Source organism: Sarcophilus harrisii, chromosome 2 (assembly GCF_902635505.1).
Source record: "Sarcophilus harrisii chromosome 2, mSarHar1.11, whole genome shotgun sequence".
In the NCBI taxonomy this organism is placed as follows: domain Eukaryota; kingdom Metazoa; phylum Chordata; class Mammalia; order Dasyuromorphia; family Dasyuridae; genus Sarcophilus; species Sarcophilus harrisii.
The window spans coordinates 557,579,063-557,602,733 of NC_045427.1; the positions used below are offsets into that span (position 1 = coordinate 557,579,063).

Genomic DNA, 23,671 nt, shown 5'->3' on the forward strand with positions numbered 1-23,671 from the left:
CGGGAAAGGCCACCCGCCCTTGACAGGACACCTTCCGGGTCACCCGGAAGCGGCTCCGCGGCGGCGGTTGCCATGGCACCGCCGGGTCGCACAGCCCTGCAAAGGGAAGATGGCGGTGCCGGGCTGGCTGGAGAGATTGCGGGCGGCGGAGAAGACGGCCCTGTTGCAGGACGGTAACACGGGAGTAGCCCTGCAGATTCCCCGCGGCCGTCGGGACGGGAGCCGCCCCTGAAGCCCCGGGACGGCGTCTGCGCTCCCGGCCTCCCCGCCCGCCGCCGCGCACCTGGGGGAAGGGGGGTAGCCCCAGCCCGCGTCCGGAGGCTGCTGCGGGCGCCGTTCTCCGCCCTGTCACCCCCGCTGCTGTCGGTGGCTCCGTTCGGCGAGGGCCGGCGGGCACTCGGGGCCAAGTCCGGGGTCCAGGCCTTCCTCTCCCCGAGGCCCCGGTTCCGACCCAGGGGCCCACGGTTCTGGCCCCCGCCGCGTGGCGGGCTCCCCGAGGGCCGGGGCGGCGCAAGGGCCGCCGCGCGCCGGCCTGTCAGCGGACCTGTCAGCGCGGCCCGTCAGCGCGGCCTCCGCGCTCCTCCTGGGTTGGGGACCCGTTCCTGCCCGGTCGCCGCTGAAGCTAGCCCCGGTCCGCGGGTTGCCCGCCCAGAGCCCGCTCCGCGTTGTGTGCCCGTGCGGAAGCCCGGGGGCGGGGGCGGTCACTCAGACTGAGGCTTAGCGTTGACACGCTTGGTGGCGTCGCCGCCGACTCCCTCTGTGAACCCGGGCAGCTCATTCCTCCCAGTTGTGCCGCCTGTCAGAGGGGTGCCCGAGCTCCTCCCGGGGTTGAGACTTTTAGCGGAGGTAGGGCGAGGCCCCGGGCGGAGGGAGGGTTCGCTCCCCTCGCCGCGCCCTGGGAAGGGCGAGGCTGGGCCGGGCCGTCCGGGCGCCCCGTTGAGGCGCCCCGTTAAGGCGCCCCGTTGGGCGCCCCGTTGGAGCGCCCCGTTAAGGCGCCCCGTTAGGGCGCCCCGTTGAGGCGCCCGTTGGGCCCCGTGAGGCGCCCCGTTGAGGCGCGTTAGAAGCGCCCGGGGCGCCCCCGTTGGGCGCCCTTGAGGCCCCGTTAAGGCGCCCGGTTGGGCGCCCCGTTGAGGCGCCCGTTAGGCGCCCGTTGGGCCCCGTTAGGGCGCCCCGTTAGGGGCCGTTGGGCGCCCCGTTGGGGCGCCCCTTGGGGCCCGGAGGCGCGGCTGTGTCCTCCGGAGCAGCGTGGGAGAGGGCAAAGGCAGAGAGGCAGCGGCTACCTCAGCGCAGTGGGGAAAGCATACGCCTGGAGCCAGAAAACCTCCACTAGACGTGATGTTGGGGAAGTCACTTAGCTTCTGAGGACTGTCACCTGCTCCTCGGTCATCTCTCTGTAAGCGCTTCCCCAGTCCGGCTCCCGGCTCGGAGCTTTCTCAGGTCTCTCACACCTTTGACTGCAGGTTTGCCGTCTTTATCGGGAGGTCCTGTCAGCGTAGGCCGCTTGTCCAATATTTAACTTACTTTCCTCTAGAACATCCATCGAGGGCGCTCATTCTCCTTGTGACTGTAGTCATTGGTCACTGAGGACATTCATTCTTGATTTCTCCCTCTTTCTCGCGTCTCATTTAATCATTTCCAAAATCTTTCCACCTTACCTCTGTAACAGCTCTTTTCTCTCTCCCTTTCCCCCCCATGTAGCCGTAGTCCTCATACAGGCTCCACTCAACCTGGACCATTGTAATAGAGCTTCCAATTTACACTTATCTCAACCCTGTTCCATCTATCCTCTACATGGCTGCCGCATTAATAATACTTGATACTTTTTAATACTTTTTTATTGTAGCTTTTTATTTACAAGATAGATGCATGGGTAATTTTAGCTTATAATTCAATTTCTTCAATTTTTCCCTCCTTCCCAACCCTCTCCCCAAGATGGCAGGCTGACCAATACATTTAAAAGTATAAGTCAAATCAAATATGTACACATGTCAAACAGTTATTTTGCTGTACAAAAAGTGGACTTTAAATAGTGTACTATTAGCCTGTAAGGAAATAAAAATCGGCAAACAAAAATAGAAGGATTGGGAATTCTATGTAGTGGTTCACACTCGTCTCCCAGAGTTCTTTCTCTGGGCATAGCTGGTTCAGTTTATTACTGTTCTATTGGAACTGATTTGGATTCTCTCATTGTTGAAGAGGGCCACGTCCATCAGCATTAATTGTATAGTATTGTTGAAGTATATAATGATCTCCTGGTCTTGCTCGTTTCACTCAGCATCAGCTCATGTAATACTTAATACTTAATAAACTTTTCTGGTGTAATGTCTTCTTCTTCAGAATGATGTTTTTAGATGCATGAAACAAGATGTATAGGATTACAAAGGAAACTAGTTTTATTGAAATAGTTATCATAAGTCCCACATTCAGAACCCCTCTTGTAACAAAAGAGGTCTGTGTTACACCTTGGCTTCTGTTGCCTCTAAAAATGAATAACATTTCTTAGTTTAGCTCAAGGCCCTTCATGCTCTAATTCCAAACTGCCTTTCTTACTTTCTTCCATTAAGACTTCTTCACACATATACTAAGTTTCAGTCAAATTGTACTAAACATTGTTTTTCTGAACTTGATGTCCATCTCCTATTCAGTGCATTCACACAAATTATCCTATCTATTTGGAATGCATATTTTATCATATATGGCCACTGTCCTGATCATTTAACTAAAACCTCACTCTCCAGAGTTACCAAGGATCTCTTAACTGCCAAACCTTTTTAATCTCAGTCTCCAAATTTTTCTTGATCTCCTGTGTAGCATTTGACACTATTGACCATCTTTTCCCGAATACTTTCTGTTCTCTGGTTTTCCCTTACTTTGTTCTCACTTGGTTTTCCTACCTTCTTTCTTACTATTAATTCTTATCTCCTTTGTTGGATCTTCATCTGTTTATACACACTGACTGGTTGTCCCCCAGGGCCCTTTTCTCTTTTTTCTCTAAATTCTCGCTTGATGATCTCATCATCTCCCAGGGACCAAGTTTCATCTTTATATAGATGATTTCCAGATTTATTTATTCATTGCTGGTCTTTCTCTTGAGCTGAGCGCCAAACTGAATGCCTTATAAACATCTCAAACTCAACATGTCCAAAATAGAATTCATTATTTTTTCCCTGAAGCCTATATTTCTTATCAAGTCCCCTTTTTTGGCAAGGTGCCACTATCCTTCCAATAACCCAAGTTTGTAACCTTGTTGTCATCTTTGACTCTTATCATTTGCATATCCAGTTATTAAATCTTATTTCTACAACATTTCTTGCATCTGTCCACATCCCTTCACTCATAAGATTACTACCCTCTTTTCTAAACTGTCTCAATAACTTTATAATTAGACTTTAGGGATGCCATCCCAACCCCAACCGCAATCCATCCTTCCCATAGCTGCCCAGGTCTGATCATGTCATTTCTCCCTGCCAGATTTCTTTTCTAATTCTGGGATCAAGTAGAAGCTCTTCTATTTGGCTTTAAAGCACTTCATAACGTCATCCTTTCCTATCTTCCTGTTTTTTTAACTTCTTTCCTTAATGCACTTTATGAGTCAGCCATACTATCATGCTCGAAGCTCCTTACACACAGTGTGCTGCTCATGTCTGGAATGCTCCCCCTCTTTGTACAGTCCCTTGCTTCCTTTAAGACTCAGCTTAAATGCACTTTCCACAGGAGGCTTTTCTCTGAACTCCCAGCTGCCAGTGTCTTTCCTCTAAGACTACCTTCCATGTACTTTGTATTTATCTTCTGTGTATTGATTTATGCATATGTCTCCCCCTCCCCCCTTTAGAATGTATGCTTCATGTGGTCAGGGATTGTTTCTGTTTTTCTTCATATTTTTAACATCTGTTGTTTGAATGTCAAAATCCTTATATCCTTTAAAAGCTTAACTCTTTTTCAATAATATTTTTCTGATTACATGTAAAGATACTTTTCAACATTCATTTTTGTAAGATTTTGAGTTCCAGTTTTTTTCCTACCTTTCTCCTTTACCTCCCCCCTTCTCAAGACAGCAAGCAACCTGATATAGATTATGTATGTACAATGTGAAGACTTAACACTTTGCTACTTCTTCTGTGAAGCCTTTTCTGAGTTCCTGAGTTGTTAGTGTTTTGACTCCTGCAGATAATGATCTTGTGTTATACTTATTTGTGCACATGTCCTATTCCCCCAGTAGGACTGAGGGCAGACTCCAGGCTTTTTGACTTTGTATCCATTGTACCTTGTACAGTACCTAATGGATTATAGAGGTTTAAAGCATATTTGTGGAATTGAATTGAATCTATAAAATTGAAGTAATTGAGCTAGGTGATTTCTATAGTTTCTTCCTGCTCTGTTTCCTATCGTGCTATTTGGCAAGTGGGGACAACCAAGGCAGGATTTAAGTGATAGTAGTCAGGCAGGCTTGAAATATTTACTCAGCCAGTATTCATTTGGTGCCTGCTGGGGGCTCCTGGGGGAGAGAGAATGCTAAAGAGACGACATAGCTGTCCTTTTGGAACTTACAATCTGGCTGGAAAAACCAAATATATATATATATATATATATATATATGCAAACTAAAAAAAACAAACAGGAAAAAAAATCACAAAACTGCTCTACTTAACTGTTGATAGTCATACTAACTAGACACTCTAGGTAAATACAAAGGAGAGGTGGAGTAAGGTAGGAATTAGGTTAGGGGACGCCTTCTGAGCTGCTTCTGTCACTTACAGTCAGAACATGGCCTGGAACATAGAAAGTTTCAGGGCCACCTCTCTTTTTTTGCTATACTATTCTGCCTTTGACGGCTTCAAATATTACCTCTCACATTTACTTGCTATGTGACCCCTTTACCTCTCTGAGTCCCAGCTTCTTCATCTGTTTAAAAAAAAGAGGTGGGGAAGGTTGAATTGTGTGGCTTCTGATGTCCCTTCTATCTCTGGCTCTATGATCACAAATATAAAATAATTTCCAGGGAAGGCACTAGCAATCAGTCAGGAAAGTCTCAAAGGTGAATGAGTCTTAAAGCAAGTCTCTGAAGGAATGATGTGTATGAATTGGTAGGGAGGTAGTGCCAAAGGCAGCCCCAGGGAGGGACATTTGTAGGGGCCTTTAACAGCCACTCTAGTGGGAGTGACGCAGCAGGGGAGACCTGGGTCAGCTTTTACACATCACATAGTTCTTTGTTTGCTTTCTCTTTAGGAAGGAGGAAAGTGCATTACCTGTTCCCTGATGGAAAGGAGATGGCTGAAGAGTATGATGTCAAAACCAGTGAACTACTAGGTAAGGAAAAGGATCTCACTAGGCAAAGTGGGCAGATAAGATTGTGGAAATCACAGAATCAGCTTCTCCCTAGTTCTGAGGAGGATCTCAGGATCAAGTTCTGGAAGAGATTGAAGCTGTTGGGCCAAGCTAATGACCCCAGAACTCCAGAGTAATCTACTCTTAAGTAAAATGGTACCAAGGGTCAGAGAATTGTATAAGCTCTGCTTTTTTGAAAACTGAAGGAAGGGCAAAGTTGTAGCCAAAGCCTCCCGTTTTCCTATTAAACCTTGGGCTAAAAACCAAAGCTCAGTTGCATTGGGATAACCAGCTTGGCTATCTTGTCAAAGGCCAACTTCCAGCTCACCTGCTCCATTCCAGGGTAGGAAGGGCTCCTTTGGTCTGAATTTGCTGTGGAGCATTCGTTTCCAGGGAAATCTGTGACTATGTATGTAGCCTTCTCATTTTCACCAATTAAATTTAATTCCTCTACCTCCTCCTCTCTAAGAACAGGATCGTGAATACAGTCTAAAGGCCTGATTTCTGGGAATTATTTGGCTTACTCAGTTTCTCTTCTGGGCATGCATATCCATATTAACCATTGTCTTGAATGCTGGAGTTCCTGTGCTGTCAGTGTTTGACCTACAGACTGAGCCTGTCAGCTTTGGGAGTTGGCAGTTTGTTTCTGATATCAGTCCCTTTATTAAGTTCCATCTGAAAATGCTAAGACCAGTGATGGAACCATGGGATGGCTTATTTCCTTCCTGGGTCTGATCGACAGCCAGTATTGGATGGGGAATTTCTTTTCCCTTTTCTGACAGCTCATAAATGTCCTGAGTCAACACAGTGGATTAAACTGACTTGTGTTCTATTCTCCAGTCTTAAGGTATGTGTTCTGCGCATGTTCGGACCAAACACAAAGTATAGCTCCCTCCTTATTATGAACAGCTTGGGCTCTAGTCCCAGTTGGTTTAGTCTGCTGCTATTAAAAATCTTGATGTGTTTAGCATGTGACACCAGTTCAGTGGAAACCAGCACAGTAGTAATATCCTCACAATGCATTGTAATTTATAGCACTCCCTAGGGGGGATAGCCTTGGAATGCCTAACTGGAGAGAACATAGGAAAGCAAAAGGTCACGTGACTTGCCCACTACCAGGCCGGCCTCCAAGCCACACTCCCAGCTCCAGCTCCAGCTTTCTGTGTCCTCCATGTGGAGCAAATCAAGAAACTCTTAACTGTGGCAAATATACAAATCCCAGGTCTCTGCTTTACCTGGAGATTAGATTAAAATACAGGTTCTTTAAGCCATAGAATTTCGGCCTATCATGTATCATTATTTATCCTGGAGGGTAGGGAAAGTCATGGCTCCCCAGCCGCCTACTTCTGTGACCCAGAGACAGGAGATCAAAGCTTAGCCAGAAGGTCACTGAAAAATGGAGTGGATTCGAGTCCGGTGTTCTTCACTCTCAGACCCCCATTCTTCATCCTTCACATTTTCCTTCCAGCCCCCAAAGTTCTCGAGTGGTTTTGTGGCTGTGGAGCCCCGCTCATGTCTCTGGCCAACCCCAGGGCAGCTGAGGCTGCCACTTAGTCCCTCAAGGTCAGAACACTGCCTCTCTCTCTCTCTCTCTCTCTCTCTCTCTCTCTCCCAGGCCACTGTTTGTTGCCTTTAAGCTTGAAAATTTAAATAAACTAGAGTGACACTAGTTCACACAGAAAGTGAAATGTGATATGGAGAATAGTCGCCATGACAGTAAATGAAACCTTCCCTCTTTTCTCCAGTTCCTTTGCAGATTTGATAATAAGCCAGGATAATTTTCCAGCAGAAATATCAGAAAGTAAATGATAGCATTTGCCTAAGAGGAAGTATGTGTATTAAGAACCTTTTATATTTAAGATTCCTACCATTTTACCCTTTTCGCTCCTGTTCTTCCTACCTCCCACTCCCCCAAAATATAAATGGTCTTTATTCACTGAGGGAAAAGTACATGACCAGGTCACAAAGATCAGAAATTCAGAGAGGGCATAACTGTGGGACAGCCTTCTGTGCTAGATGACATTCATTTATTGGCTTACTCTGCCCTGATATTTGACCACCAACCTAACCAGCCCAAGCTGTCTGTGGAGAATTTTGAGCATCTTCAACCCCAAGCACTTCACCAACTTTATAAATGACCCATGTGGTTCACTTCAGCCTCCTCGGGGACAGGATGTGGCAGCTGTTTAATAGTCATACAGCAGCACAGCAGAGTTTTAGGGAAGAAAAGAAGAATCCTGTCTTCAGTTTACACTGCAGGGAGTATTTAAGAACATGGAATGTAATTATCCACATTGGAAATGGGCCAGGCCTGAGAGCTTTGGGGGAAAAGACTTTGGGGACTTTCACTTTCTATCCCACCTGAATGGTGGAGCCATCAGCAGTCAGTTTGATCCTTTAGATTGGGTCAAACTGACTCTGGAGAAGGAGCTGGACACCCCACCTCCTCCCTCCCTTCCCACCCCCCATCTCTGGCTCTACATCATTTGAATTTTTCTCCTCAGACTCTTTGAGATTCATTGAAAGTCTCCCTTCCAAGGACTGGCCCTGCCTTTGCTGGGGAGTGGCCTTGAACACACTGGTTTGGCTTTAACATATAATCAAATCAGAGTGACAGCAGGTGGAAAACATTCTTTTATTGCTGTAGAAACTGTCCTTGAATTCAGGAATAAAGGAATAAAGAGGGGCAAAGGGAGGAGCAGATAAAGTGTGTGTACATGTTATTCATAGAGAGGATGAGGACTTTGCTGAAGTCATTTCTGGACCTTATTGTTAGTGGAAAGAGGAAATGGAGTGATATCTTACTTACTTACTAGTTTGTAGTGATAGCTTTCATTCTTTTGGTGAAAAAGGCTTGTTTGGGAAAGAGACAAGAAAAGCCACTAAGAGCTCTGAGTTCCAGTCATAAATAGCTTTCGGGTCCGTGTTGAAGAGATCAGGTGCTATTTAACAGGAATTATGGGAACATGGTATTCCCTGAAGCAAAATCAAAAAGAGTAGGTAGGAAATCTTAGGTTACAATGCATTATGAGAACTCATAATTACAGTAACATTGACTCCAACATTGTCAGGGAATGCTCCCTATGAGATAATATTATTTTCTAGATAACTGCCACTTCATTGCCAAAATTATTTTCTTTTAAGTCTTAAAAATTTTTTGATGTAAATACTTATCAAGTATACTTCCCTCGTTTATTTAGCAATATAATAAATAGAACTTTTTTTGAAAACTTAGGGTCAATAAATCAGCATTCTTATTCCAGCTTTGAGCTTTCATTATTCTTTATAACCATATTTTGAGTTGGGAACGGTCTATATCAAAGTTTCTTGAACTGTGGATCTCGATCCCAAATGCAAAACTGAACATGGGGGTCATGGAAAATTTGGCAACCATAGAAGATTTATGAATGCAATGACCAGAAATTAATTCTGAATCAAACATGTAATAAACCTGAGGTGATTTTGGTTTCTGGCAGCACTTGCCCATATTGCATTGTACATCTTCACTCCAGCTTTGGTTCTGGGTATGCATGGGTACTTTGCACTGAGCATGCATGAATGCCACCAGAAACCCCTCGGCTCAGATTGGAGACAGGGTCATATAAAAATTTCTCAGACTAAGAAGGGGTGGTAAATGGGAAAAGTTTAAGAAGCTATTTGATTGGGACAAGGAAAGAATTGAAAGATGAAATTTCAGCTTCTTCATTTACAAAATGAGGGGTCTAGATTGGTTCTAATTATAGCACTATAGATTTAGAGCACAGAGGAATGTCAGAAGTCAAGGAATGTCCTTATTTTACTGGTCAAGAAACTGATATGATGAGGTTTAAGTGACTTCTCTAAGGTGTCATAGGAAGAAAATGAGTCAAAACTGGATTTGAACTCAGATCCTCCAATAACAAGTCTGTCTTTTTTTTTTCTCCTTTCTTTAAAAATATTTCATTTTTCCAATTATAAAGACAATTTTAAATCATTTTAGATAAAATTTTGAATTCCAAATTCTTTCCCCTAAGATTTGATATTCTAAGTAACTTGATATAAGTTATATATGTGCAGTCATGTAATATATTTTTTTCATATTAGTCATGTGAAAGAAGAAACAAAGCAAAAGGAAAAAACAAACAAAAAAAAAAGTGAAAATAGCATGCTTCAGTCTGCATTCAGTTCTTTCCCTGGATGTAAATAGAACTTTCCAATACAACTCTTTTGGGATTTTCTTGAATCATTCTATTGTTGAGGAAAACTAAGTCAATGTTACTGTTATTGTGTATGATGTTTTGCCGTCTTCCTTTGCTTTGTTCTGCTAGTCTTGCGAGGTTTTTCTGAAATCCATCTGCTCATCATTTTTTATAGTACATAGTATTCCCATTCCATTCATGTATCATAATTTGTTCAGCCATTCTTCAGTTGATGGATATTCCCTCAATTTCCAGTTCTTTCCCTTCAAAAAAGAGCTGCTATAAATATATTTGTACATGTACATTCCCCCCCCCTTTTTTTTTTAATAATTTCTTTTGAATATAAACCTAGTAGTGATATTGCTGGATCATAGGGTATGCATATAAATGCAAATATGCCCTATGGGCATATTTCTTAAATTGTTCTCTAGAATGGCTGGATCAGCTCACAAGTCCAGCAGTAGTACATTAGTATCCTAATTTTCCCATATCTTCTCCAAAATTTATCATATTCCTTTTCTGTCATTTTAGCCAGTCTGATAGGTGTGAGGTGGTGCCTCAGAGTTGTTTTAATTTTCATTTCTCCTAATCAGCATTGAATTTAGAGCATGTTTTAGATGATTATAGGTAGTTTTGATTTCTCATCTGAAAACTGCCTGTTTATATCCTTTGCTCATTATCAATTGGAAAATGACTTGTATCTTATAAATTTGACTCTGTTCTCTATATATTTGGGCTTTATCAAAGATACTTGCTATGAAAATCGGCAGTTCTTTTGGCTTTCCTTCTAATCATGATTGAATTGGTTTTATTTATGTAGAACCTTTTTAATTTGATATAATAAAATTATCCATTTTACATCTTACAATGTTCTCTGTCTCTTATTTGGTCATAAATTCTTCCCATCTTCATATAGCTTTATATAGGTAAACTATTCCTTGCTCTCTTGATCTGTCCCCCTTTATGTCTAAATCTTATACCCATTTTGATCTTACTTTGGTGTACAGTGTAAGATATTGGTCTATACTTAGTTTCTGCCATATTGTTTTCCAGATTTCCCTGCAGTTTTTTGTCAAATAGTGGGTTCTTATGCCAGAACAAGTCTTTCTTTCACACCACACTGCCTTGCTATCGTGGTGACTAGATAGATGCTCACTAAGGTCATTTGCAGCTTTGACATTTTATTATTTTCCTTAGGACAGTGATGTCCCCAAGGCCTGGGGAAAACTTGCCCTTAGAGTCACTGGCTCCATTTGTAGTCCTGGTATCTCTTCCCTTACCTGCTATCAGCTACCATGTGAGTGGCTGTCATGTTGTCTTTGAGAAGCAACATGTCTGCTATTCCTAATCTGTTTTATACAAACTAGTCTAAATAAGGGCCTGAGGGTGACTGCCTTTCTTACAAAGCAAAGTTTGATTCTCTAAAGTGAAGTTTTCTTAAGTTGAGGGCTTTCTATAAGGTCAGTCAGTAATGGCTCATTATAAAGGGTTAACCTGCCACTTTGAGATTTCTCCGGCACCAGAGTTATCATTTTTGATGTTCACTTGTAGGCAGAAGAGAGTTCCCTTTCCAGATGACTCACTTGCTTTCTTTTCTTTCCAGTTAGAAAGTGGCGGGTAAAGAATGCTCTGGGAGCTGTGAGCCCATGGCAGACAGAAGTGGGAGAGCCAACAGCCTCTGCAGGTGGAGTCCTGGGGTCAGAGCTCATCAAAGAAAGCAGTTCTAACGTACGTCTCTCTGGCCAGGTTACTGAGGGCCAGGCTAAGGGTATTCCTTTCAGACCGGGGGAGTTTGTCTTTCTGGGACAGGGGCTCCGGGCCACGGTTTTGTCAACGGTGCTAGTAGGGGCATAAGAGGATGGGGGAAGAGCATCCCCCAAGGGTGCTAGAATTAGGGAGGTTTGGAGCTTTCATTTGGTCTCCTGTGTTTGCCACCCATCTCATGATGGATGACTGGATTGCTTTCCCTAGCCTATCTTCATGCGGAAGGACACAAAAACGAGTTTTCAGTGGCGGATTCGTAATCTTCCCTACCCTAAGGATGTCTATAGTGTTTCTGTGGACCAGAGTGAGCGCTGCCTCATTGTTCGGACCACCAACAAAAAGTAAGTTGCACAATGAGTGGGGGGCTGCAGAGCGTGGGTGGAGCTCAATGCTGATGTAGCCTGTAGGAGCAGTCCTGGCTTTCAGCTGAGGTTTCTGCCAGGGAGAAGAGAAGATGGAGGAATGGAAGGAAGCGGCATGATAAAGGATTGAAAGGGCACCAGATTTAGTCGGAGGAGCTGAGTCCCAGCTGCAACACTACCCTGTGATTGCCCTGTGACTGCCTCTGTGACCTTCAACAAGCCATTTCGCTGTCCTGGGTCTTTTTCCCCTCCTGTAAAATAAGGTCACCTCCAGTTAGAAATCTGTGGCCTCTGACTTGATAAACCCAAACCCCATCCGAGACTTGAAAGTGAAAGAAAAACCTTTGGCTTCCTGGGCAGTGCTATTTGGCAAACTGATCCCGATTGTTGGCTTTGTTGTCCCTAAACTTTTGGTGCTGGGGATAGCCGTAGTTTGGGCTTCTGTGATCCCGGGACGATCCACCTATCGGTAGCAACAGTTTATGAAAAGTCTGATCAGCGCTGGACTGGAGAGTGAGGAACCTGGTTCCCCTCAAAACTGAGGAGCCGCCTCATTGGTCAAATCTCTCCTGTCAGTCAGTTGTCCTGGATAAGGTTAGTGCTGGGGCTAGAGAAAGGCAAAGCTCCTTCAGAGAGTTTATGTTCTAATGGAGGAGACAGATGCCTACAAATTGGTTGATACAAGATGCAGCCAGGGACAGGGAAAGATTGGGAGAGGCCTGCAAGAGGAGGGATTTAAGCAGAGTCTGGAAGAAGACCAGAAGACTGAGTCAGAGCCGAAGAGTGAGAGTGTCTGACTGTGGAAACAGGGACAGGGCAAAGGTGCAGAAATGAGAATGGGATCTCGGCAAACTGACCCACGTGGCCAGTGTGTAGACTGCACAGAGAGGAGTAAAGTGCGAGAACTAGAAAAGTAGAGAAGCCCGAAGGGTCAAACACAGGATTGTATGTTTGTCCTGGTGGCAGGAGGGAGCCACTGGAGGTTACTGAGTGGGCAGGAGGGATCAAGACACGGTCAGACCTGTGCTTTAGGAAAGTTCCCCTGGCTTTAGGAAAGTTTGGAGTGCAGAGAACTTTTTAAAGCTGCTGCCCTAAGTCTAGGCAAGAAGGGATAAGGGCCTGAGTTAGAGTAGCAGCATGAGCAGAGAAAAGGGTATAGATGTATCAAAAGAGATTGTGATGGCCAAAGTGACAGCATTTGCTAAGTGATTAGAGATGAGGGGCGTGAGGAAGGCAAGATGATACCAGTGTTCTGCACTTGGGTGTCAGAGTCCCATGGTAGCCCTGACAGAGATAAGGAACTGGGGGAGAGGCATAGCTCTGAGAGGAAAGAGAATGAGCTCCGTAGGAGACAGGTTGAGTTTGAGATGCCCATAGCAGTCTGGCACAAAATAGCCAATAGACATTTGAAGCTTGGGAATCATCAGCATGGAGGTGATCATTGAACTTATGGGAACTGATGAAGTCACCAAGGGAAATAGTAAAGAGAAGAAAAGCAAAGCAAAGAGGGCCTGCAAGAGAACCTTGGAGGTTAGTGGGCAGAGTGTGGATGCAGGTCTACCCAAAGAGACAGATGAATAATCAGATAGATAGAAGGAACCTAGCAGAGAAGAGAAGAAAAACTAGAAGAGAAAAAGTAGTCAGGAAGAGAATGTGGCCCCACTAGCTGCCAACAGGAGCACTGGGAGGTCCGGCAGGTAAGTCCTGGGTAACTTTGGAGAGAGCTGTTTGGAGTGCATGGTGAGGGCTGAAGCGGGGGTGGGGGAAGGGAGAGACAGGAGGACAGGAGCCTGGCAAGGTGTCTTCTTCCAGCTCTGTTGGCACCAGATGAGGATGACCAAAGAGGAAGCCCATGGGAGTAGTTGAGGAAGGCAAGGGAGGTACCATCAGACTGATTCACCGAGGGATTGAGACTAGGGAGGAAGGAGGGATCAGAGGTCGCCATGAGGACCAAGAACAAGAGAAGAGATTTTAAAGCAGAGAGAACAAAGGTACAACAAGAGACTATGATCAGATTCGGGAATCTTGGGAGTCCTAGATGTAGAAGTGAAGTTCTGACGGTCTGGCTGAGGTGGAAAGGATCAGAAGGTCATAGGAAAGCAGCTGAGTGAGGATCTGAAGAGGTAGGACACTGGAGGCAACATCAGGACGTTTGTGGAAGTCCTGCAGCAGGAAGCAGGAGGAGCTCGGGCAGAGAGGGGGACTATGAGCTGGGTCCTAAACTCCTGGAGGAATGAGGAAGATTGGTAAATCAATGGCCACCAGGATCCGGACTGGTCGATAAATTTGAACAGAATGAAAATTAAAGGAGGTGATAATGGAAAAGGGAGAGTCTAAAAGTAGCATGAAGTATGAGCAGTGTTCCAATTCGCTCCCCCCGCTGGTGAGTTGGGGTGAGAGAGATAGGGAAGAAAGGATAGCTAAGACTGGAAGGGGGTGAGTAAGTGGGGGTCGAGTATCAGCTAATGAGCAGGGAATGCAAATGTGCCGCCAATGAAGGAGAAGAGGTCCATGGAAAGAAACACACAATCACACAGTTAAAGGCCCGCCCTCTTGTGTTCTTGACCCTGGACTCCTGCCTCATAGCAAACACAGAGGAGCCAGCCACAGCGGACTCAAGGAAGCCCCCTGGTGCTCTTCTGACCTGGGGGTGTGGGGGGGAGCAGTGTTGTCTATGGAAACTGGTCCTGGGGCTATTATCTGTGATACCTTTGGAAGGGAGGGTGCTGAGAGTAGTTAGGTACAAAGTCCATTCCCAGGTGCCGACCAAGGCACTAATGTGAAAAATAAAATGAAGGTTGAGGGTGTTGAGACATTAAGTCTTTAATATTTGTCTGCCCGTGGCCGGTGAAACTGCTTGTAACATTCCTCCTCAGCCTCTGTGAGGGTGTGAGACTCCGGTTGGCCTTCCCTTCCCTGCCAGCTCATTATTGGAAACTTTGTGGATTGGCCAGTGGGAGCTACCTTCCTCTTTTTGCTCCATCTCCATCCCACGGGAAAGGCATGTGCCTGTGATCAGGGAGAGGCCCTAGGCTGCTCCCTATACCCTGTCCCTCTCTCCTCCCTGCCTTCACCGCAGCAGGCTAAGGGTGACCAGCAACCTGCCTCATTGGGGCACGAGGAGATTAATGAATTAATTTCAGTGTTATTGCTGCACATGCAGCCAGTGGCCCCAATGGTTAGGCCCATCTATAAATACAAAGTCATAATAATAAGGGGTTTGTGTTTATAAAGCACTTTGAAGTCCTCAGATAAAAGGCAGTTTATTCCTGTTATTATTCTCATCATTAACAGGAGTCTATGCTTGAAATGGAATTTAGCAATTCCAGATAACACAGAAATTGCTTTTAGGAAAACAAACTCTGCTCTTCAGTGAGTATTCCCTGATGTGGAAAGCCCTAGTTCTAAAGTGGAAACAAAAGTGCTTCTGAAAGCACTTGAATTTGCTGCAGAGCAATTCCTGAAGCCAGCTGCTGCCTCCTTTTTCTCCCCCAGAGGTCACTGTTGAATACAGATATAAAGCAGAAATGTGATTACTAGGAAAGAAAACTGTTTACCAAAAAAAAAAAAAAAAGAAACCCCACAACCCCCCCACACACACACACACTGTTGGGCCTGCGCCTAGAGCCAGCCCAGCCATAGATGGCGCTCTTGGCCAGCAGGAGCCCCACTCATTGTCCCAGCCCTAACAGAGTGGGAAAAAAGGCTATCCATGGCCAAGCCTGGAGATGTGATGAGCCGGTTCAGATGGATGCCCGGGAAGGGCGGCTGGTCCAGCCTTGGGCCGGGGACTGCCGCCGACATGGCAGACGTGAGGGGCAGAAGCTTCTCTCCTCCTGCCCATGGAATGGCTTGTGTTGTGTGTTTATAGCTCACTGCTTATGGGAAGTTGTGGTAAAACTGGTGAGTGTGAGCTTCTTCAAAGCAGCCTTAAGCAAATGCTTCTTTTAGCCTGGTAAGTGTGAGTGCTGGACTCTATCCCTTGGGCCTGACAGTGGCGTGACCTACCAGGATCACAGGAAATCCATGGTGGATACAGCTAGATCAAGAGCTAGCATCAGGGCCTCCCCCTCCCCTAGATCCCTTCATCCCCAGATGGGGACGTTGAGGCCCCAGAGGATGAGGGTCTGAGCCAACATCCTCTTCCTACCACATTCCTGTTTTCTCTTACACGCTTGAATATGAATTTCAGGCAGGAGGTAAAATCATCCCTCTGTGCTCCGCCCCAGTCAGATAATACCTGGAGTATTGTGTTCATTTTGGGTTATAAGAGTTTAAGGAGGATGTTATTTAAATGGGAAGTATTCTTCCTTTGGATACTCTATGAGCCCTATGAGGATCTGTTAAAAGAACAGGCAATGTTTAATCTGGAGGAGAGACTCAGGAAGAACAGGAAAGCTGACTTCAAGTTTGTCAAATCAGCAAGCATTTGTAAAGCACCTACTAAGTGCCATGATCTGTGCCAAGTGCTAGAGCTAGAGAGAAACAAAAGAACTCACAGTCAGATGGGAGAGACAACAGGAAAACCTCAAGGTACAAACAAGATACAGACAGGACAATTTGAAGGCACTAGCTTTAAGAGGCTTGAGAAATGCTCCTTGTTGAAGTTGGGACTTCAAGCTGAGACTTGAAGAAAGCCAGAAAAGCTAGGAAGTAGAGATGAGGAGGGAGAGCTTCACAGGCCTTGGGTCAGCTGGTGAAAATGGCTGGAGTTTGGAGATGGGCTAACCTGTTTAAGGAAAAGAAGGAAATCCATGGCACTATAGAGTACAAGCAGGAGAAATATGAAGTGTAGGAAAAACTGGAAAGGTAGAAAGGGGCTGGGTTATGGAATGCTTTAGAAACCAGAGGATTTTATATTTGATGCTGGAGGCGCGAGACATACTACAATTGATTGAATTGCAGGATGTCATGGTCACATTTATGTTTTAGGAAGATCAGTTTGATAGTCAGGAGGAGGATAGACTAGAGGCAGCAGAAACGTGGGATGGGGAGACCAAGGAGCAAACTATGGCAATGATCTAGGTGTATGGTGATGATGGCCTGACCCATCAGAAGGGACATATTCCAGAGATGCTGTAAAGGTAGCAGTGACACACTTAGCAAATGATGGAATATATAGAATGAAAGAGTGGGGCATCGAGGATGATGCCTAGTTTGAGAGCCTGAGTGACAGGCTGGTGATGGAACCCTTTGCTATAACAGGGAAATGAGAAAGAGGGAAGGGAAAGAAAAAGGTATAGATAGATTCAGTTCTGAATTCAGTTCTTCCAGCTAAATTAGGAGACCAGAAGCCAGACCGCAGAGAGTTGAGGGAAAAGGGGGAGGGGGGCGGGGGGTCATTGGTTAGCAGGGCAAGGTGTAACTACAAAGGGGAGGTGGGATGCAGGAGGGGAGCCAGCAGGCAGGGAGGCATTTGAGGAAGGTGGGTTAAGGAGGGAAGAGACAGAAGTGCGTTCCTAGACTGGGCTTAGGAGATGAGGAGAGACTCGAGATGAGTGAGAGTGGGGAGAACAGGGCTGTCTTATACACGCGTACACTTGTATCCATAGAGGAATTTGCCTTAGAAGAGAAAGGACTCTTCATGTGAGAATGGTGATGGAGGAGGGAAAAGAGGGTGCTTTGGGAAAATGTCCTCATTTTTCCCAGTGAAGTATAAGGCAGGTTCTCAGCTGAAGAGAGAGTACAGCGAGAAGGAGTCATGGGTGATTTGAGGAGGGATGAAAAGGCTTTGAAAAGCTACCGGGGCAAGTAGGACAGTAAGTAAATTAGATTGGGAAGGATAAATGATTGCCTTGCCAGAGAGAGGGGTCCCCTCCCCTTGAGATTATGTGGAGGACCCAGCCATGCGCTTTTGCAGACAGTGGGTGGGAGTGATCCAAGACTGATGCTTGGCAGAGAAAGATCTTCACTAGGATGAGAGAGCAAGAGACACAGGAGAAAAGAGAATCTTAGAGTCAAACTGGCTCACCAAGAGGTCAGGGAGGGGGAAAGGGATGGGGCCAGGGCAGGCACTGGAGGTCCCAGTGCAGGAAGAAGACCAGCCTTGGGGGAGTGAGGCTATTGCTATGTACAGCTGCAGAAGTGAGGGTGGATCATGGGAAATGAATAAATTATAGAAGGGTTAGAATACTTGAGGGAGTATCAGTGTAGACAGGGAAGTGAGGACAGGAGCTGGACCTGTACCACATTGAAAAGGAAAGAGAATGTCCTGGAGATGGGTGGAGGCTTGATGGGTGATAAATAATAATTGAATGAACCTCAGAGGAGGAGAGCTGGCAAGGAAGAACCTAGAAGTGCAGTGGAGGGAACAAGGAGTATTTTAATTCCCTCCCCAGGATCAGCAATTCCAGGGGTTTGAGGGAAGTACCAGTATTAGAGATGGCAGCTGAAGAATTTCTTGTCATCCCTGGGGAGCTAGGGATCAGAGTGTGAGAAGATAAAAGGAGCAAGAGGAAAAGGGTTAAAATGAAGGCTAGTTTGTTACTTATGGAGTAGGCATTCCAGAGGGCACAGTGAAAGTCCTGCGAGCTTTAAAGTGGGGTGTGGGCAGAGTGTGTAAAGAGGCTATTCTGTGGAAAATGAATTAAACTGCTAAGGTTTGGTCCCATGTGGAAGAACCAATAACAGGAGACAAATTTAGTTTTAGATGTCTTTTAAATGCTCAGAAATGGAGGAAGGGTCTCCTTTGGCATTGTGTCCCCTCCCTAAAGGCCTGGATGCTGAAGCTGGAGGTCTCCCTATCAAGTATGTCTTGATGGGGACATCTTCCAGCGTTGGTCCAATTAGATTATTGCTCAGGTCCTTTTGTTCTCAAACTCGCTAGTTCTGTGCTTGCATACAAACACCAAACTTAGTACTTCTTTGCCAAGAGAAAAAGGGATTTATTTTATTATTTCTTCACTGAGATTTTCAGTGGCTTTTCCATTAATCAAGGGTTCAGCTTTCTTTTAGTAATCTTTTTCATTGGCATTGGTGTAGTCTTGTTTGTATCCAACCCAGTCATTTTCTTATTTATAGTGTATGTCAAAAAGGAAGAGTTGACCAGAAAAGCAGCAAGCTCTGGGGCCCGAGGTGCAGGAGATGTGGAAGTTCTAGTTGAGCCCTTTCCCTTGTGACTTCTGTGTACCCCAATAAGACATTTCAGGCTTTTTTTCAGAGCTCCTGTGACTCCACACTGGAGGGGCACCTCCCTATGGGCCTCCGTGTACAAACGAGTGTCTGTGCGAATGAGTGCATCTGCGTCAGTTCAGTGGTGTGTGAATATGGGAAAGGTGGAGAGAAAATATGTATACATAGGGCTGTTTGTGTGTATGGACGCAAGAGGGAAACTGGAGCTGTATCCCGACTCTTTTCCATTTTGATCAGCCTAGGGTTCTGTGAGGGTCTCTGGGCTCTGGAGGGGCCTATATTTGAGAAGGGCATGTCCAGCACTATGAAAATCCTAAAGCACAGGATGGATGGGAACTGCCATTCTCTTCTCTGGGCTCCCTGCACTTTACAGTGCCTCCTTCCAGCTCTCTTCCATAGGCCATTAGGCTTTAAGCGGAGGGGGGTGAGCCAGAGCTTGAAGAAGGCAGCAGTGGCAGTGTGTGCGTACCGATCTAGGTGTAAGGTCCGTGCCGCAGTCATCATCAGGGGCTCTCCCACAGGTGCCACATCCAAGGGCCCAGAATGGCCCAGGCCTAAACAGGCCCACTTCCCTTGACCCGGTAATTTCCCAGAAGATTTTGTGCTCCGGGATCCGGAGCCCTGTAACTGATGGTGGCAGGAGGGACTGGGGCAGCAGCCTAGGTCAGGCTGTCAGGGGACAAGGCAGGAGGCTTCCTTTGAAGTGAATCCCCATGGGACTGCTGATTACAAAATCCAATGCAGTTCTTCTAAGATCCTCTGGGTGAGCTCCAAAGGCAAGGAATCCGACAGAGGCTCCCACAGACTAGCCCACTCCTGGCCCAGGACCCAGTGCCATTGACTCCTGAGGCCTGGCTATCTGGAAAACTCTCCCGGGTGCCAGATTCCCAGCATAAGCCAGGCCCTTGCCCATACTCAGTACTTGAGTTTTTGTGGAGCTGACGTCTGAGCTTTCGGAGGAGCCTTGACCTCTATGGTCTCCTCATTCCCGTTTCCCAAATGCCACCATCCCCATGAGGCACAGGTGAGAGTGCCAGCCACGCTGCCTGGGGCTTCTTGCCCGACTACCCTCCCTACCCGGGTTGGCCTCCACACCACGTCTCCCACCCGGGAACTGCGCGTGTTTCTCTGGGTTTTAGCCTCCCTTTTCTGTGCCCAGCTTTTTTGTGTATGTTGGTAAGAAGTTAACACTTCCTTAACAAGTCTTTGTGTTCATCTAATCTCTGCTGTTTAACCTTTGACACTTCCCTATTATCGGTGTCTGCCACCTTTCCGCGGCCCAGCCCAGTGACCCTGTAGCCCCAGGCAGAGGCTAGGAAGAGCTGGGAAGAGTGGAAGAGGCCGGCATTCCACCCCTGCGGGCAGGCGGATGGATCGGCTTTCTCTGGGGCAGAGCTTTGGAAAATAAACTAAAGGTTTCGTGCCATTAGTGCCTCAAAGCTGGTTTGCTGAGGAAAGGAACAAGGGATGTTCCTCTCCTTTTGAACTGTCAACCTTTAAGTAAACACACTTCCTCTCCTGTCCCTCCAGTCTGGTGAGGGAGAGCCTTGGGGAGGAGAAGGCCCAGACCCTCCCCTGACCCAGCCCGGATGGGAGGAGGGGGAAAGTAGAGCAATTGTAGCCAAATGTACCTGGTCATCAAGGCCTTTGAAGTGATCCCTTAGAGAGGTAGCTTCCCCACCCCCAGCCTGAATCCACAAGCCCTCCCTATTACCCCCTCCACAGGTTTCTACCTGCCGAGGGCTCCCGGGGGGCCTCTGGGAAAGCAACAAAGAACCTCTCCCCAGGACCCCTCTCTCCCCACCTTGGCATTCCAGGCTGAGCTTCCAGGCTGGCCAGGACCGGCCCACTAAAGGGACCTTCAGATGCCCAGCCTGGTAGAGGTTAGGGCAATAATACCCATGTAATCCTATTACCAGGGGGCGAGTCAGGGGCTCTAGTGGACCAAATGAGATACCACAAATAAACACTTTGCATGGCTTTAATTGCTAGAGCAACCTCCTTGGTGTTCCTTGAACAAGAAACTCCGAGCATTTTTGCTGTGTATCCTTGCCCACCCTTCACCCCATATCTGGAATACTCATGATTCTGCCTCCTGGCTTCCTTCAAATCCCAGATGAAAATCCTACCTTCATGAAGACTTTTCTCCAGTTTATCTTGTATATATCTTGTTATATGCATGTTTTTTGTTTTTTGGTTATCTCCTCCAATAAGAGCAAACTGTCTTTTGGGTTTCTTTATATCCCTAGTGCCTTGAACAGTGCCTGGTGCTTAATAAATGTTTACTAATGGAATATTGTTAATAACAAAGAATGAGTTCTGGATACTAGCTCTGCCATGAACTATGGCCTTAGGCAAATTTCTTCCTCCCCCCCACTTTGTTTTCTACAAAATTACATCTACAGACTAGATGATCTCTAATGTCTAATTTAGAGATGACTATTCTAGTACTTTAGTTTTGGCTCCATTATTCAGGGTGTGACAACCTTGTGAGTCATTAACCCTCCAAGAGCTTCTTCATTCAGTGTCCCCAAAAGTGGGAATAGTCTTGAAGCTATCATAAGTCGGTATTCTTTGAGTGATGTCCCTTGGTTAAAAGTCCCCAAAGGCAATGAAGAACCTAGTGACTGAGTAGACATAATTTTGTTCTTGCCGAGGCCTAGACAGAATTATCTAAAGATTAATTTTGAGAGGAGTTGAGGGTAACAGGTAACGGGCTCCAGCAAGGGAAGTCAAGGATCCCAAAATGAGTTACTGGACCATTATAATACATGATCATGTGGGGTCATTTGGCTGTGAAGATAATCCTTTTAGAAATGGGTAAATTTTCTTATCCTTGTTTTTGCAGAACAGTAGGGGCAGATATAGACCTTAGAGGCCCTGGAATTATTAACATTATCAAAAGCTGGCTGCCAAGAATCCCAAGAGCAGTATGATGAAAATGGCACTTGCAGAGGACTTATTTGCATAATCTAATTAAAACCTCCCAACATTCTAGGTATCCTGTCTGGGTTCTAGGTAAGGAATCTGAAGGCCCAGAAGGGAGGGGACTTAATTTACCTAAAGTCACACAAATATGTAAACCTAGACCTTCTGGCTCCACATCCCAAAGCTGCTCCTAGTACAAGTGATCTTTTTACTTGGTGCCTGAGGGAGAAGAGAGGGAAGAGTTATTTCCCAAGTACAATGGGTTCTAAGGACACAGAGTTATTAAGGAATTTGCTTGTTGATCGAAAGGGGGAAGCAGTACCACAGAACTGGGATGTTGAACAGATTTGTAGCCTGTCCCTGTGAACTCCCCAAAGGCCCCATTGACTTGTGGAGTGCCCACTGTTGTGGTTAGGTCTAGAATCCACAATTACAGTCATTTGGCCAGGCTTGCTACTGCTCCCTTTGGCGCCTTTTTACCACTTTGCTCCCAGAAAGGAGCACTGAGGCAAGAGCCCCCAGGCTTCCCTGATCTAGCCCTGGGTAGGGATACGGGACCCCTGAGGTCCGAAGAGGGCCACATCCTCTTTCTCACAAAACTTGCTCTATGTCAACATTAAACACAGGTACTACAAGAAATTCTCCATTCCTGACATGGACCGATACCAGCTTCCTCTGAACAGCTCTGCATTGAACTTTGCCTATGCCAACTGTACTCTAATCATTACTGTAAGACCCGCCTCCAATATCCTTGATTCTCTCCTTCCTTCCCTCACACAAAAATCCCTGCTTCTTTTCTGATCTGAGGGCATGATGAATAGGAGTAATACATGGGGAATAGAGAATACTTGGGGAGGGGGAAGCAAGTGTGCATCCTTGTGGGGATGGGATGCAACTGTGGTACCATTTAGGAAGGGTAAAAGGGCTTTCACTCTTTGTCCTGATTTATCCTTCTCATCCCCAGTACCAAAAGCCAAAAGAGGTCCTAGATGCAGAGGAAGAGTTGCAGAGAGAGCTGAAGAAGGTAAAGACAGCCAACGGCCAGAATGGGGACTGTAAGACCCAGTAACCAGACCACCTTGTCTACAGACTTTCTAGCTCGTGGATATGGGCCATTTCAACAAAGGTTTCTGATGACCAGGCCTTGCCTTTGCCCTTAACCTGAATGAAGACTTGGGTTTCAGGATTTATTACACTTGCAGATAAAATGAGCCCTGGAGACAGGCCCTGACTTAAAAAATGGTTCCTCCCAGGTCATATAGGTTTGCTAATTTCCTGAGTAAAGCTGATTTGCTACCCTTATTCTCAGTGGAGCTTCTTTTCACAAAATCTCAGAGAGACTTCAGAAGCCATCTGGTCCAATCTGTACCTAACCAAGAATCTTTGGGGATCACAAAGATGAATCACTTTATCCCTTTACCATCATGAGAACTTTGGCACAAGCCTCAACCCCTGCCTTAATTCAAAGTCCTCAAATATACATTACTGGGCAATAAATGCCCCCCTCCTGTCATTTCTTTCTGGGGCTCAGGAGGAGCTAAGAGGCAAAGTGGGATGGTATAACTGTAGAATGTAGAGGAAGCTTGTGATTCATACTCTTCCTCCTCCTCCACACCCCATCTAGTCATCTACTATTTCAGCACAACCTGGCCTCCAGTAGCATTGGCATAATTGAGCAGGAAGCCCAGTGGACAAGAATATGGTAATGTGATGAGGGAAAATTCTTATGGATTTGTGACTTTCTGAATGTGATATAAAGTCAAGGTTGATGCTAGAAAGAAGCCTAGTAAAGTTAGTTTAACAAGGAGCACATCACACTCTCAGGAATGAAAACACACAGAGCAAGGACTAAATATCCTTCAAGCCCAAGGAGGAAGTTGCATACCCTGATCAGTTAGTTGGAAAGATAGGCTGATGGGCAAGAGTTGTAGTGCATGCTACCTACCCTCATTCCAAGGTGGGAAGGGGGTGAGAATGAGTATT

General features: G+C 46.0%; 1 protein-coding gene across 2 annotated transcripts; it reads left to right on the top strand.

The window, feature by feature from the left end:
• The first annotated feature begins 39 nt into the window (after window positions 1–39).
• On the top strand, window positions 40–23,185 carry DPCD (deleted in primary ciliary dyskinesia homolog (mouse)). 2 transcript variants are annotated; one of them, XR_004232465.1, is made up of 6 exons: window positions 40–173; window positions 5,227–5,307; window positions 11,107–11,231; window positions 11,475–11,608; window positions 21,609–21,778; window positions 22,315–22,400. XR_004232465.1 is itself a non-coding variant. In XM_031955726.1 (6 exons), exons 1-6 carry the CDS (start codon window positions 110–112, stop codon window positions 22,755–22,757), a joined length of 612 nt encoding a protein of 203 aa, XP_031811586.1. In that variant the 5' UTR covers window positions 41–109; the 3' UTR covers window positions 22,758–23,185. The 2 variants fall into 2 exon arrangements, 1 of the variants encoding a protein (XP_031811586.1); XM_031955726.1 differs by lacking the exon at window positions 21,609–21,778 and adding an exon at window positions 22,653–23,185 and having other exon boundaries at window positions 41–173; window positions 22,315–22,417.
• Window positions 23,186–23,671: the final 486 nt, after the last annotated feature.

Coding starts and splice junctions, on each gene's coding strand:
- DPCD (XM_031955726.1), top strand. CDS start 110: ATGGCGGTGCCGGGCTGGCTGGAGAGATTGCGGGCGGCGGAGAAGACG. Junction 5,308..11,106: donor CAAAACCAGTGAACTACTAG/GTAAGGAAAAGG, acceptor TTTTCTTTCCAG/TTAGAAAGTGGCGGGTAAAG. Junction 11,609..22,314: donor GTTCGGACCACCAACAAAAA/GTAAGTTGCACA, acceptor CATTAAACACAG/GTACTACAAGAAATTCTCCA.